Source organism: Cryptomeria japonica, chromosome 6 (assembly GCF_030272615.1).
Source record: "Cryptomeria japonica chromosome 6, Sugi_1.0, whole genome shotgun sequence".
Classification (NCBI taxonomy): domain Eukaryota; kingdom Viridiplantae; phylum Streptophyta; class Pinopsida; order Cupressales; family Cupressaceae; genus Cryptomeria; species Cryptomeria japonica.
Window position 1 is genome coordinate 175,198,204 of NC_081410.1, and position 16,822 is coordinate 175,215,025.

Here is a 16,822-nt window from a genome sequence, read left to right on the forward strand (position 1 = left end):
ATCGATGACCGGAGTTCTACTCAGAATGTGCGAGCCTTCACTCGGGCCAATGTGAGTTGACAGATCCCCAACGCCGCCTTTACCGTTGCTAGTTGGCTCCGTCTAGGTAATAATTAGAGGGTAATAATTCCCGATGTCAGTACTTTCATCATAAATCCATCCCATGTGGTAGTGGTGACTCAGCCTGCCCTTGATACGTGGCCGTCTAGGGTAGAAATTGGCGGGATCTTCGTGCCAATTTAAAAATTGTGAAAAGGTTTCCTTCATCATTGAGCAGATGGGATAGTCCTTTCCTGGATAAAGGCCTTTTCCCTTTCCAAGATTTCCTTAATGGTGATTGGCAGCAGATTGGGGTCCCTCTAGCATCATAAGCCATTCTGCAGCCTTCCTTCAGCCGCTATGGAATCAGCAGCTCTGTTTCCTTCTATGAAGATGTGGCATATAGTGAAGTCCTCCATTTTGACTAGAAAGCACCTGATGTCCCTCAGAATAGGTTCCACTCTCCATCCCACTAAAGCATTTCCTTTGGTAGAATCAATAATGATTTGAGAATCTCCTTCAATTTCTAGGTGTTTTATTCCTATGGAGTTAGCCATTTTCAAACCCCAAAGGAGGGCCATTCCTTCATCTTGAGTGACTGTATTATCCCTTAGGTTGCCAACATATGCTACAACCATGTTCCCTAGATGATCCCTGATGACTCCACCACCTGCCTGGCAGTTGCATTGAGAAGAGCCATCAAAATTCAGTTTAAACCAATGAAGCCTGGGGGTTGACCATCTAGTCATTTGTCTCTTTTTCTTGGTGTTGTTGTTTAAGCGATCAAAGCTAGGGGGGAGCTTCCAGAAAACAACGATCTTCTTGTCCACCTCATCGGGAGGATAGGGGGGGATTTTCCATTTTGTAACTTCTAAATTTTCAGTAATCATCTTAAAGCAAATGTGAGCCACAGAGTCCGAGGGGGTCTCAGTGTCTCTAAAAATTCTGTGATTTCTTTCTTTCCACAAGGCCCAGCAAATGTACGGTGGAATTTGTTTCCAAAGTTGAATGATGAGGGGATGATGGGAGGGGGGGTCCAATCAAAAGCGAAATTTTTTATATTCTTCTGGAAGACCCAACATAGACCACATTTCTGAAGAGTAATAGACCAAATATGAGCCGCAAAGGGATAGAGAACAAAAAGGTTGTCAATAGATTCCTCACATCTTTACACAAACTGCATCTATTGGGGAGATGGAATCCCCTCTTTTTCAGGTTATCAAGCATGAGGGTTTTACCATGCATGAGGGCCCACTAGAAGAAATTAATTTTAGGGATTAGCTGAGGGTTCCAAACTTTCTTCTAGCATTCTACGTCCACAGGGTACTTAAGGAGCTGATTGTAAGCAGATTTGACCGAGAAATAGCCTGATTGTGTCTCTTTCTAGATGGAGCTATCTTCATTCGGATCCAGGGGGATTCTGGTTTTCGACAATATGAGTTGCAGATCCTGAGCCAGGGGGACTAGATTAGGTCTATTGTTGTAGATGAGAATAATGTCTTTCCAGCCCCTTCCTGGGACCAAATAATCCACAACATAATCCCCCAGGATACCTTTAAGGCGATTCATGATTTGGTGGAAGCGAATGTTGACCAAAGGCCCATCCTCCATCCAAAAATCCTCCTAGAATCTCACCTTTTTACCATCTCCTAGCTGCCACTTCAGACCTTCTATAACCATCACTCTGTTCTTCAGGATGTTGTTCCACAACTTGGAACCTTGGGGAAGGTCGGTTGTATTCGAATTATAAAAGAAATGCTCCCGACCCAAGTACTTAGCTTTGATGATGTTGCACCAGTCCGCCTCACCTTTAGCTAGGGTCCATCCAATCTTGGCAATTAGTGCCTTATTGAGGGCATTAATCTTTCTTATGCCCAAACCTCCCAGAGATTTGGGTAGACACATAGTATCCCAATTGACCAAAGCAAGGCATTTTTTTTCCTCTAAGCCAGTCTATAAAAAGTTTCTTTGGATTTTTTCAAGTTTTTCTCCCATGGTCCCTAATATTTTAAACATGGAGAGGAAGTACACTGAAATTCCCTGTAGGGAGGCTGTGAGAAGTTGGAGCTTCCCCACACTACTGAGGAATTTCCCTTTCCATCCCGTAAGTTTTTTCTGCATTCGTTCCAAGATAGAGTTCCAGAAGGTGGGGGTGACTTCCTTGACCATGAGGGGGAGACCCAGGTAGGTCCCCAGGAGAGTTGCCACTTTGCATCTGAGGATGGAGAGGATTTTGAGTTGGAGGTCATTTGGGGTGTTGAAGAAGTAGAGATTACTCTTCTCATAGTTGATGCATTGTCTCGACACCTTGGTGTAGTCTGCTAGTAGGATCTTCCATCCTTTAGCCTCCATGACATAAGTCCTACTAAAAAGGAAAGTGTCACCCATGAACTATTGAATATTAGAGGGGGGAGCATGGAGGCCACTTTGAATCCTTGGAGCCTACCATTGGTGACCAGATGGGTCACATTTATGTTTAAGACTTCAGCTATCATGATAAACAGATAAGGGGATAAAGGATCGCCCTCCTGGATACCTTTCTCAGCTTTGAAGCATCCCCTAGGAGTCCCATTAATCAATACTGAGAATTAAACTGTGGTCACACATTCTCGAATTATATTCACCATTTTTGGTTAAATCTCAGTTTTAGAAGCACTTTGAAAAGAAACTCCCAATTAACCTTATCATAAGCTTTTGATATATCAAGTTTAAAGGACATACCTGGCAATTTGCTCCTATCCATGGAGTGGATTATCTCATGAGTTGCAATGGCAACATCCAAAATTTGGCATCCCGGGATGAAGCCTTTCTGAGACAGACTGATAAAGTTTTGCAGGAAGGGTTTAATCCTATTCACAAGGACCTTGGAGAGAATTTTATAAATGGTATTGCAGAGGCTTATGGGCCGATACTCCTTCAAGCAGCTAGGAGTAGTAGTCTTGGGGATGAGGACAATGAAGGTGTTATTGATCTTTTTCAGCAGTCTCCCCGTTTTGAAGAAATCTTGAATAGATTTAGTGACATCGTAACTAACAATGTCCCAAAAGTACTGGAAGAACGTCGGGGGGAAAACCATCTGGGCCCGGTGTCTTGTAGGCTCCCATAACAAAGACAACCATGTGAACTTCATCGGTCGAGATGGGAGCCAAAAGTTGTCGGTTGTCATCCTCATTGATGGCCATCGGCAACTTACTAACAAGGCAGTCCTGGAGTGGAGAATCCCTTCCACCATCCACATACAGTTTGGTGAAAAAGTCCACCGCATTCTGTCCAAGCAGAGAGTTCTCAGAGATCTCCTGGCCAGTTTCATCCTTAATACTTTTGATATAGTTCCTCCTCTTGTGGATAGAAGCCGATCTGTGGAAGAAAACAAAATTTATGTCCCTTTCTTTCAACCACTGGATCCTGGATCTTTGCTTCCAGTACACTTCTTCCCTAGAGAGGGTATCTTTCTAGCTCTTGCGGGAATCTTTATCCTCCTTCAAAATGGGGTCCGGGAGGTTACCGATAGCCATAATATTCTGAAGTTGTTCCAATCTGGCTCCTAGGTCCTTCTTTCTTTTGAAGATATCTCCAAATGTGGTCCTATTCCACCCTTTGACTTCCCTTCTAATTAACTTTAGTTTCTCCATAATTTTGAGCATGGCAGTCCCTTGGATCGGGGTGGTCCACTAGCATCTTACCGTTTCCCTGAAATCTAGGTGGGCGGCCCACATGATCTCATAGTGAAAGGGGGGGGGACCTTGGTAGGGTTTGTCTTTCTAGTGGAGAAGAAGGGGGTTGTGGTCAGACGCTGTCCTTGGGAGGGTTTTCAGGTAAGAGCTATTCCCAACATCCCAATTGGTGGAAATCAGGAATCTATCTAGCCTGACTTGAATAAGATGTTTGCCTTTCCTATTATTCGACCAGGTGAAGGGGGCACCCTGCAGATCAATATCCATAAGGCTTGTAGCATTGATGAAACTGGCTAGGTCGCCCATGCTGTCAGAGAAATCTTCTAAACCACCACACTTTTCGGATGGGTAGAGGGGGGAGTTGAAATATCCCACAAGCATAAATTGGTCCTTCTGGTTAGTCATAATGATATTAGAAATTTCCTCCCATAAGAGTCGTCTCCCCGATCTTGAGTTGGGAGCATAGATATTGAACATCTGCCAGCATTGTTTCCCATAATTAAGGGAAACCGCTAGGAAATTTTGGGAGCTAGCGAAAATCTTGCCTTTCATTTTAATGGGATCCCAGAGGGTAGCAATACCCCTAGAAGCACCCAAGGCATCAACATACAGATAGTCCGCTCCAGGCCAAAGTTTACCAGCAACTGCAATAAAAGTTTGAAAGGGCATCTTGACTTCTTGAATGAGGCAAATGTCAATTTTCATCTCAAGAATGAGTTGTTTTATGGCGAACTTCTTCTGGGGGTTGTTTAGACCCCTTATGTTCCAAGAGAGGAACTTCATTTCTTTCTTTTGTTAAGTCCATCCAGGGTCAGTTGTCTGCTCTTTGTAATGTCCCTTGCCATAACCTTGTGCCTCAGGACTCTTTCTGAGGGTCTGCCTACTTTGTTTTCGTTACCCCCCACATCTGCTTTCTTGGCCTTGACTTTCTTCTTCTGGGTTATCCATTCTTCATTATCCATCTGGGGGAGCTCGAGGGGGGACACTTTTAGCGGAGTTACCAGGGAGTTTCCAGGGTGCACATCTCTATCCCCTGTTATAGGGGAGAGAGGGGTTGAAGAGGTGGGTAAGCTATTTTTCAATCAAAAGAGGCTTGGCCAAAGCCGAGTTGAGGGCTATCTCCTACGGGATCTCCCCCTCTTCTAGGGGAATGCTTGAGTTTTTGACTGGGTCTGCTGGGGATTTTAAGATCTCAAGGATCTTGTCTGTGTGTGGGTAATCTTTAGAAATTTCATTCATAGTAGTCAGCTCAAGGGGAGCTGAGGATGATGGGTCACCAGGGTTGATGGGTTTGGCCTAGATGGCTTTATTTTTGAGCTTGGGTTCCATGACCACGAGGGCTTTACAATCAGTATATGAATGCCCCTGGTTATTGTATTTCTGGCAATACAAGGTGGCATTTTCGTACACAATAGCCTGGGACCATTTTCCCCATTTTGATTTTAGGGAGATAAAGTTTGGGAGAGCCTTGTTACTAGTGACATTGACACAAAAATGAGCATACACCAACTTGGATTTGTTGAGAGTTATCAAGTCCGCTGCAACAAAGCTGCCAAATGAGTTTCCTATCCAGCAGAAGATTTGTTCATCCTAGAATTCCCGAGGGAGTCCAGGAATCCTAACGCAGACTAGAGCCATGCGGTTTAGTTCTGTGGAGGGGTCAAAACCAAGCTTCCATTTAGCCATGGTTAGGAAATTCTTTCCATAAGCCCAAGACCCCGATAGAACATAGATCAGATCCTCGTCAATGTTGAACTTGAAAAGAAAGAGTCCCCTTGGCATAGCTGAAACCTCCAGGCTTCCTTTAAGCTTCCAATGAGATTTTGCCCATCGCCTGACCATGTCAATAGATGGTCGGAAGGAGAAGAAACGACCAACTATTGCCAGGTGAAGGGAAGAGGTGATTTTGTCCATCAGGTTGTCCAGGAGTTTGATCTCCATTTTGTCTTCCATTTGGGAGAAGGTGGCCACAACATCTTCAGGGGTCGACTTTGTTGACCCAAGGAGGCGTTCTTCTAGCTTGACTTGGGATTCTCCTTCACAAGATCCACATCCGACTGTCCAGCAAAAGTTTCCGATCTGGGATGGGGTATATTCCTTTCATCCCCTTTTAGGCTAGTATCAGTCAGACCTGGTGAAGTGGAAGGGGTGTGAAGGCTAGCATTTTCTTCCGTATGGTCCATAGATCATGGGGACCCCACAATCGGCTTAGAAGCATGCACACCGACCGTAGAATCGGGTGTTGGGTCCAGCGGGGGAGGCGAGACCTCCCTAGAGGAGGAAGTCATCTAGGGACATAGGTTCAAATGCGAAGTAGGCAGGAGAGTTGCAGACGGAAGGTGGGAGAGTTTTTTTTTTTTTTTACCTAAAATTGTTCATTGTATTTGATCAATTTTATTTGTAATTCATCTCATTCTTGATCCGTCTACTGATTACATGATTTTTTATTATTTAATTAATATTCACTATCTTGATATTCATCCATTTTATTTTTTTGTATTACTCATAATTCTTAATCTAATGTAAATAATCAATCCCAAATATTTACCTATTTCTATCACTAGCCCATCCCATTCTTCTAAAAAATAAATAAACATTTTTTATTTATTACAAATTTTAATGATGTCATGTACTCCGTATTTTTCTATTACTCATCCTAATATTCATCCAATCCCCAATTACTATTGTTGACACACTTAATCATGAATATGTGGAGTCAAATCTTCCTCCACCCACCTTACCCTCCTTATTAATTTTTCATCGTTTGGAAAAGATCTCAAGTCATTCGAGACATGGGTATTTTTTCCTCAAGTACCCAAAAGAACTTTAAATTATTTTTTCTTGTCCACTTTATTATGATTAAGGTGCCATATACCTTGTAAATTCTATGGCATGGTTTCAACATCCTTAGAAAGTGTCCTAAGGCACATAGGGTGTATTGAGAAAACATTTTGTAGTTTTTATTCTCACTAGTTTTGTAGTAAATTCATAATAGGTGATGGGTTCCACTAGTAGCACTTAAGGCGGTTTGTATTCACACAATTTTTAATATTATTTTCTCCACATTTGGACAACTAGAATAGGATAATTAATAACATGGGAAGAGGAAAAATGTGCGCCTTTTGGGCTTCTGCAAGTGGGCACTTGTAAGAGGCAACATATGTCTTTTAGTATTTCATCATTTATTGCATTAAATTTAATGTTTATCTTCCATGTTTAGACATCCAAGTTGGAGGCAAAGTACTGAATCTAAAAATAGTCTCATTTTGACTTTCGTGGAGGTAATCCAATAGTTGGGGTTATTTGGAGTGAAGAAATTTTTTTTGGACACATTCTTTGGTAGTCTTCGAGCTCTTGTTATTCTATATAAACAATGCTTTGGATGTAGAATTCATGTGGATTAACTGAATGTAAAGTTACTCTATAGGAAATAGGGTAGCTGAGAGGCATAGAAAGGTTGTTCATAGGTACACAAGTGCTACCATGTTGAAGGAAAAGAGAAGAATAGAAGTGTGTGACATATTGTAATCTAGATCTCTTATTTTATAATATTTGCATGTATCCTCTCATTTGGTTGTTTTGTTACTCTACCCTATTGATGCAGGAGCATCCTCAGTTCATAGCAATCTTGCATCAACCAAAAACATTTTCCTTTCTATTTTTCTTTTGGTTTGTAATTTCAGTTTTTCTTTCTGTGTGTCCCAGTTTTCACTCACCGGATCCTGTGGAGTTGGATTCTACTTGAAGACTCGATCATGTTTCTTGCTTCTAGACCACATCACTTTTGGACCATTTTCTGGCAAGATATCACTACTGGTTTTTATGATAGTTTCTTGTTACCGGCTGACAATCCTTTGCTACCGGTTGCTTGGACCTATTTTGGTGATCTACGGGAACCCATTTTGAAGCTTGCGGATCCTTGGGTGTTGATTTTGATGTTCCTTGGCATTTGGTTGACCTTTTCCCATGATCTACGTTTCATCCTTTGGATTTTTTTAAGGAATCTCTTGGTGGAGGTCGACCTTGTTTATTTTACACATTAGGTCTTGTTCTTCGGGTTTTGATCCCTTTTTGGGCTGACTGGATCCTTTGGATTGATATATAATTTTAATTGTCCATTTTAATGTAATCAATCAGAGAATTAAGTATCTAGGCTGTGCGTAGAAGATAGATTTCATGATTCAAGGTCTTGATTGTGACCTATTTTCTATGTTCTACTAGGCCTGTGAGCTGGTATGTTGTAACCCGGGTGTTACCAGTTGGATGTAATCAATTTTCATGAAATAAAACAATTTGTTATGCATTGCCTCCATCATATATGTTTTCTTCTATTGTGTTTACTCTTGTTGACCAGTCTGGATTGATCTCATTGAGGTCCCTCCTCGCCGATGACTGCTTCAAGTGGTATCAAAGAGAAGTTTTGTTCCGGAGGTTGTGTGTCTTCAAATTTTGTTATAGGGTGGTGGATTGTGGATCCGACCTGCAGCAACAGAGGACTAGCATGAACGATAGTGCAAAGAGTAGCTAGGAATGGTGGACGGCGTGGGAATGTAGACCGTGTTGTGATGGGGATGTTGCGAGGTAGAGCAACCCAGTTAGAAGCCTTGGAGATAGCCCAGAGAAGAGGCCAACATATTGAAGATGTGAGCGAGGATGAAGGAGAAGAAGCCCCAAAATAACAAGCAAACCTACCGGTGGTTGATCCAGATGAGAAAAGGTATTTGAGGGTTTTGAGTAGGGTGAATACTAAACCTCATTTTACCCCACCAAAATATGATGGGAAGTTAGATTCAGATGGATTGATGGATTGGATCTTGGAGATGGAGAAGTATTTTGATTTTGAAAGCACTGTAGAAGAGAGGAAGGTGAAATATGCATGTACCCGGTTGAAAGGTTATGCATCTCTTTGGTGGGAGCATTTGCAAGTTGATAGACAAAGAAGAGGTAAAGAGAAGATTAAGACATTTGATCAGATGATTGCTAAGTGATCAACTTATAAGGCACTGAGAGGGGGGGTGAATCAGTGCAAGCAAAAACAATAACACAAATTTGATCACCATTTTGAATAACTTAAATCTTAATAAACATAAAAGAAATATCACCACATAAGCTAACACCCAATATATCAAACTCTACATAACACAGATTTATATGTGGAAACTTCAAAGGAAAAAACCATGGTGGTAGGTAATACCCACAAGATTCACTATCTACAGAATATAAATATTTGACCAATTAAGGTCTTACAAATATGCCCAGTTAGGAGTAGACCCTGTTAGGAGTCGCCCAGTTAAGGGATTTACCTCAACTCTGTTAAAAGCTTTGCCCTGTTAGGAGCAACCTCGCAAGAGGATTTAGACTCAAGTTAATGAGCTACCCTGTTAGGGGATTTACAATTTCAGGCCTATTAGGACCTACCCGGTTAGGGGATTTGACTGCTGCAACTGTTAGGAAAACAACTGTAAAATGATCTGCATGTAGCACCTTTGTGCTTGATAAGATCCGGTTTAGTTTTTCTCAATACATCAACAACACATCAATACAGAGCTACTTAGATTACCGTGCGATCAAACTCTGAATATTCACTCACGATCTCATACAACATCTTCTAACTCATCACACTTTTTATAAGCATCAATTAAGTCAGCTACTAACCTTGGAACAATTTCCTAGGTTCAATGAATCTGGACAATCTTGCACTACACACTTTACTTATGCCAGCCACCGACATAATAACTCAAAAATAAAACATTATGTTTACTGATTTACCGATCTTAGTGACTTTGTTCTATCGGTTAGCTATTCTTCATGATTGACTTCTCTTTACATCATAACTCGTTCATCCTGTTGAGTTTGCCACTACGGTATGAAACATAGCTACCTGATACAATCTCCAACACTCTTGCAAAACCACATCACCTAACTTTTTATTGATCTCTCATACCGGTTGCTTTGAATACAACTCTGTTCCTATTTACCGGTGGAAGTCCTATTTATCGATTCACTGATAAACTGTCTCCTCTACTGGTTATGCTTTAGCAGTTGACCTAAAAGACTTAGATGACTATCAAAACATAATTTCTATCAATGACAACATAGAACAAGTCATCAATCAACCTAGTACATCAAAACATCATCATCAAGCCAACAATCTCCCCCTTTGGCATTGATGTCAACACTTAGGAATATTTTTGTCTAAGTGTGCAATACAAAAATTGACTCAATTTAGGACACATACTCCCCCTTAGCAATTACAACATTTTACAAGACTTATCTACTATTCCCCATTACAATTCAAAATTTTACCTCATAAAACTACTCCCCCTTTGACAACAATGGCAAAGGTAAGCAAATACTTGAAAGATAAATGCAATATACATCCAAAAAAAATTCTTATCATATATAGATATAAAATTTCAAAATGTTTTACAATGCCATCTTAGAAAATGCATCTCCAAAATGAGACTGTAACTGCTTCAAATCATTGTGCCAAGTTTCCAAAAGAGTGTTGGTTATCTCAACATGTGTTCTTATTTGGCAAGCCAGCTTCTCCATATAATCAATTGTACTCATCTCAGGTGTAGCTAGAATAGCTACAATTTCCTTGTAGCCTCTTTGCAAAATTTCAACCTTAGGGATCAAAAGTGTTTGTAGCTCCTGTAGTGACTTAGTCCTTTTGACCTATTCATTCTCATAATATTTTAGCTTATGTTGAAGTTCAACAACCAATCTACCATAAGTTATAGTAGAGTCATTTAGAGGGATAAATGATTCACTTAGAACTTCAAGTTCCTTTTCAACTTCCTGTTTCCTTTTCATCAGATCATCACAAAATAATGAAAACTTTGTAATAGTGGATAGGATTTTACCTCTGGTTTCAATTGCATCTTTAATATGATCTTTATTAACTGTCAGAGCAACTTTGTCTTTATCAATATCATTCATCAATTGATTTCTTTTCTTTTTAAATTTATTTTCCACATTCAAATATGTTGCATCTTCAAAACTTTTCATCTATTCACCAGTATCAACAACCAATTGATTTAACTTATCAATCGGTGTAGACAATCTATTAGTGTTCATCTCTGATAATAGACTAGACAAAATCTCAACTGCACAATGTATAGTTTGATCTTCCTTTTGTTGTTCCTTCATTCTTTTCTTCTTAGCTCTAGATTGCATGGCAATTGCAATCTCCATTAGTTCTATAGAACTCAATGCATCCATATTTGACATAGTCAAAGCAGGGAGGTCCAATGAAGGACAACCCAACCTTGCAGCTTAACATATAAATCATGCACAACATACCGGTAATCGGTAACAAGATGCCAGAAATAGTAGAAAGAACAACTGGTAACGAGACACAACACATAACCAGTAAACAATATGAATAAATCTTATTACAATCTAAAGAGTTACACATGCCACATGTTGGATCACAGTCTAGGATACAAACAATGCTTACAACACAAATATAAGATCTGTAGATGATTTACACATCAATTCAGCTTTCGGGAACAGTCTGTCGATTCTACCCTAATTCAAACCTCAACCTTCTGGCCTTAGTCCACCAGTTCAGATCCTCGCCAGATCTACATCTTTTCTCAATCTCAAGACTTTGTCTCTAATCTTCTAACTTATATCTTCTCAAATTATTCATAGGCTTCCATTTATACCATCCGCAAATGATTACAACTCAATCAAGTCGGACCAAAGACTAACCGGTTCATGAAATATGCAACGGTAACATGTCGGCTCAAATCACTAAGAATAAACACCAACTTAATAACTCAAAAATAAAACATTATGTTTACTGATTTACCGATCTTAGTGACTTTGTTCTATCGGTTAGCTATTCTTCATGATTGACTTCTCTTTACATCATAACTCGTTCATCCTGTTGAGTCTGCCACTACGGTATGAAACATAGCTACCTGATACAATCTCCAACACTCTTGCAAAACCACATCACCTAACTTTTTATTGATCTCTCATACCGGTTGCTTTGAATACAACTCTGTTCCTATTTACCGGTGGAAGTCCTATTTATCGATTCACTGATAAACTGTCTCCTCTACTGGTTATGCTTTAGCAGTTGACCTAAAAGACTTAGATGACTATCAAAACATAATTTCTATCAATGACAACATAGAACAAGTCATCAATCAACCTAGTACATCAAAACATCATCATCAAGCCAACAATCTCCCCCTTTGGCATTGATGTCAACACTTAGGAATATTTTTGTCTAAGTGTGCAATACAAAAATTGACTCAATTTAGGACACATACTCCCCCTTAGCAATTACAACATTTTACAAGACTTATCTACTATTCCCCATTACAATTCAAAATTTTACCTCATAAAACTACTCCCCCTTTGACAACAATGGCAAAGGTAAGCAAATACTTGAAAGATAAATGCAATATACATCCAAAAAAATTTCTTATCATATATAGATATAAAATTTCAAAATGTTTTACAATGCCATCTTAGAAAATGCATCTCCAAAATGAGACTGTAACTGCTTCAAATCATTGTGCCAAGTTTCCAAAAGAGTGTTGGTTATCTCAACATGTGTTCTTATTTGGCAAGCCAGCTTCTCCATATAATCAATTGTACTCATCTCAGGTGTAGCTAGAATAGCTACAATTTCCTTGTAGCCTCTTTGCAAAATTTCAACCTTAGGGATCAAAAGTGTTTGTAGCTCCTGTAGTGACTTAGTCCTTTTGACCTATTCATTCTCATAATATTTTAGCTTATGTTGAAGTTCAACAACCAATCTACCATAAGTTATAGTAGAGTCATTTAGAGGGATAAATGATTCACTTAGAACTTCAAGTTCCTTTTCAACTTCCTGTTTCCTTTTCATCAGATCATCACAAAATAATGAAAACTTTGTAATAGTGGATAGGATTTTACCTCTGGTTTCAATTGCATCTTTAATATGATCTTTATTAACTGTCAGAGCAACTTTGTCTTTATCAATATCATTCATCAATTGATTTCTTTTCTTTTTAAATTTATTTTCCACATTCAAATATGTTGCATCTTCAAAACTTTTCATCTATTCACCAGTATCAACAACCAATTGATTTAACTTATCAATCGGTGTAGACAATCTATTAGTGTTCATCTCTGATAATAGACTAGACAAAATCTCAACTGCACAATGTATAGTTTGATCTTCCTTTTGTTGTTCCTTCATTCTTTTCTTCTTAGCTCTAGATTGCATGGCAATTGCAATCTCCATTAGTTCTATAGAACTCAATGCATCCATATTTGACATAGTCAAAGCAGGGAGGTCCAATGAAGGACAACCCAACCTTGCAGCTTAACATATAAATCATGCACAACATACCGGTAATCGGTAACAAGATGCCAGAAATAGTAGAAAGAACAACTGGTAACGAGACACAACACATAACCAGTAAACAATATGAATAAATCTTATTACAATCTAAAGAGTTACACATGCCACATGTTGGATCACAGTCTAGGATACAAACAATGCTTACAACACAAATATAAGATCTGTAGATGATTTACACATCAATTCAGCTTTCGGGAACAGTCTGTCGATTCTACCCTAATTCAAACCTCAACCTTCTGGCCTTAGTCCACCAGTTCAGATCCTCGCCAGATCTACATCTTTTCTCAATCTCAAGACTTTGTCTCTAATCTTCTAACTTATATCTTCTCAAATTATTCATAGGCTTCCATTTATACCATCCGCAAATGATTACAACTCAATCAAGTCGGACCAAAGACTAACCGGTTCATGAAATATGCAACGGTAACATGTCGGCTCAAATCACTAAGAATAAACACCAACTTAATAACTCAAAAATAAAACATTATGTTTACTGATTTACCGATCTTAGTGACTTTGTTCTATCGGTTAGCTATTCTTCATGATTGACTTCTCTTTACATCATAACTCGTTCATCCTGTTGAGTCTGCCACTACGGTATGAAACATAGCTACCTGATACAATCTCCAACACTCTTGCAAAACCACATCACCTAACTTTTTATTGATCTCTCATACCGGTTGCTTTGAATACAACTCTGTTCCTATTTACCGGTGGAAGTCCTATTTATCGATTCACTGATAAACTGTCTCCTCTACTGGTTATGCTTTAGCAGTTGACCTAAAAGACTTAGATGACTATCAAAACATAATTTCTATCAATGACAACATAGAACAAGTCATCAATCAACCTAGTACATCAAAACATCATCATCAAGCCAACAATCTCCCCCTTTGGCATTGATGTCAACACTTAGGAATATTTTTGTCTAAGTGTGCAATACAAAAATTGACTCAATTTAGGACACATACTCCCCCTTAGCAATTACAACATTTTACAAGACTTATCTACTATTCCCCATTACAATTCAAAATTTTACCTCATAAAACTACTCCCCCTTTGACAACAATGGCAAAGGTAAGCAAATACTTGAAAGATAAATGCAATATACATCCAAAAAAATTTCTTATCATATATAGATATAAAATTTCAAAATGTTTTACAATGCCATCTTAGAAAATGCATCTCCAAAATGAGACTGTAACTGCTTCAAATCATTGTGCCAAGTTTCCAAAAGAGTGTTGGTTATCTCAACATGTGTTCTTATTTGGCAAGCCAGCTTCTCCATATAATCAATTGTACTCATCTCAGGTGTAGCTAGAATAGCTACAATTTCCTTGTAGCCTCTTTGCAAAATTTCAACCTTAGGGATCAAAAGTGTTTGTAGCTCCTGTAGTGACTTAGTCCTTTTGACCTATTCATTCTCATAATATTTTAGCTTATGTTGAAGTTCAACAACCAATCTACCATAAGTTATAGTAGAGTCATTTAGAGGGATAAATGATTCACTTAGAACTTCAAGTTCCTTTTCAACTTCCTGTTTCCTTTTCATCAGATCATCACAAAATAATGAAAACTTTGTAATAGTGGATAGGATTTTACCTCTGGTTTCAATTGCATCTTTAATATGATCTTTATTAACTGTCAGAGCAACTTTGTCTTTATCAATATCATTCATCAATTGATTTCTTTTCTTTTTAAATTTATTTTCCACATTCAAATATGTTGCATCTTCAAAACTTTTCATCTATTCACCAGTATCAACAACCAATTGATTTAACTTATCAATCGGTGTAGACAATCTATTAGTGTTCATCTCTGATAATAGACTAGACAAAATCTCAACTGCACAATGTATAGTTTGATCTTCCTTTTGTTGTTCCTTCATTCTTTTCTTCTTAGCTCTAGATTGCATGGCAATTGCAATCTCCATTAGTTCTATAGAACTCAATGCATCCATATTTGACATAGTCAAAGCAGGGAGGTCCAATGAAGGACAACCCAACCTTGCAGCTTAACATATAAATCATGCACAACATACCGGTAATCGGTAACAAGATGCCAGAAATAGTAGAAAGAACAACTGGTAACGAGACACAACACATAACCAGTAAACAATATGAATAAATCTTATTACAATCTAAAGAGTTACACATGCCACATGTTGGATCACAGTCTAGGATACAAACAATGCTTACAACACAAATATAAGATCTGTAGATGATTTACACATCAATTCAGCTTTCGGGAACAGTCTGTCGATTCTACCCTAATTCAAACCTCAACCTTCTGGCCTTAGTCCACCAGTTCAGATCCTCGCCAGATCTACATCTTTTCTCAATCTCAAGACTTTGTCTCTAATCTTCTAACTTATATCTTCTCAAATTATTCATAGGCTTCCATTTATACCATCCGCAAATGATTACAACTCAATCAAGTCGGACCAAAGACTAACCGGTTCATGAAATATGCAACGGTAACATGTCGGCTCAAATCACTAAGAATAAACACCAACTTAATAACTCAAAAATAAAACATTATGTTTACTGATTTACCGATCTTAGTGACTTTGTTCTATCGGTTAGCTATTCTTCATGATTGACTTCTCTTTACATCATAACTCGTTCATCCTGTTGAGTCTGCCACTACGGTATGAAACATAGCTACCTGATACAATCTCCAACACTCTTGCAAAACCACATCACCTAACTTTTTATTGATCTCTCATACCGGTTGCTTTGAATACAACTCTGTTCCTATTTACCGGTGGAAGTCCTATTTATCGATTCACTGATAAACTGTCTCCTCTACTGGTTATGCTTTAGCAGTTGACCTAAAAGACTTAGATGACTATCAAAACATAATTTCTATCAATGACAACATAGAACAAGTCATCAATCAACCTAGTACATCAAAACATCATCATCAAGCCAACAATCTCCCCCTTTGGCATTGATGTCAACACTTAGGAATATTTTTGTCTAAGTGTGCAATACAAAAATTGACTCAATTTAGGACACATACTCCCCCTTAGCAATTACAACATTTTACAAGACTTATCTACTATTCCCCATTACAATTCAAAATTTTACCTCATAAAACTACTCCCCCTTTGACAACAATGGCAAAGGTAAGCAAATACTTGAAAGATAAATGCAATATACATCCAAAAAAATTTCTTATCATATATAGATATAAAATTTCAAAATGTTTTACAATGCCATCTTAGAAAATGCATCTCCAAAATGAGACTGTAACTGCTTCAAATCATTGTGCCAAGTTTCCAAAAGAGTGTTGGTTATCTCAACATGTGTTCTTATTTGGCAAGCCAGCTTCTCCATATAATCAATTGTACTCATCTCAGGTGTAGCTAGAATAGCTACAATTTCCTTGTAGCCTCTTTGCAAAATTTCAACCTTAGGGATCAAAAGTGTTTGTAGCTCCTGTAGTGACTTAGTCCTTTTGACCTATTCATTCTCATAATATTTTAGCTTATGTTGAAGTTCAACAACCAATCTACCATAAGTTATAGTAGAGTCATTTAGAGGGATAAATGATTCACTTAGAACTTCAAGTTCCTTTTCAACTTCCTGTTTCCTTTTCATCAGATCATCACAAAATAATGAAAACTTTGTAATAGTGGATAGGATTTTACCTCTGGTTTCAATTGCATCTTTAATATGATCTTTATTAACTGTCAGAGCAACTTTGTCTTTATCAATATCATTCATCAATT

At 38.4% G+C, this 16,822-nt stretch overlaps 1 protein-coding gene across 1 annotated transcript in view; it reads right to left on the minus strand.

Annotated features, from left to right (window-relative positions):
• Nucleotides 1-365: 365 nt before the first annotated feature.
• Nucleotides 366-16,822, minus strand: part of LOC131876559 (uncharacterized) — a 34,647-nt gene continuing 18,190 nt past the window's right edge. Inside the window, exons 2-3 of the mRNA XM_059221989.1 lie at nucleotides 3,090-3,396; nucleotides 366-713 (exon numbers count right to left, since the gene is read on the minus strand). Coding sequence (XP_059077972.1) covers nucleotides 366-713; nucleotides 3,090-3,396 — 655 coding nt within the window. The remainder of the gene's footprint in view (nucleotides 714-3,089; nucleotides 3,397-16,822) is intronic.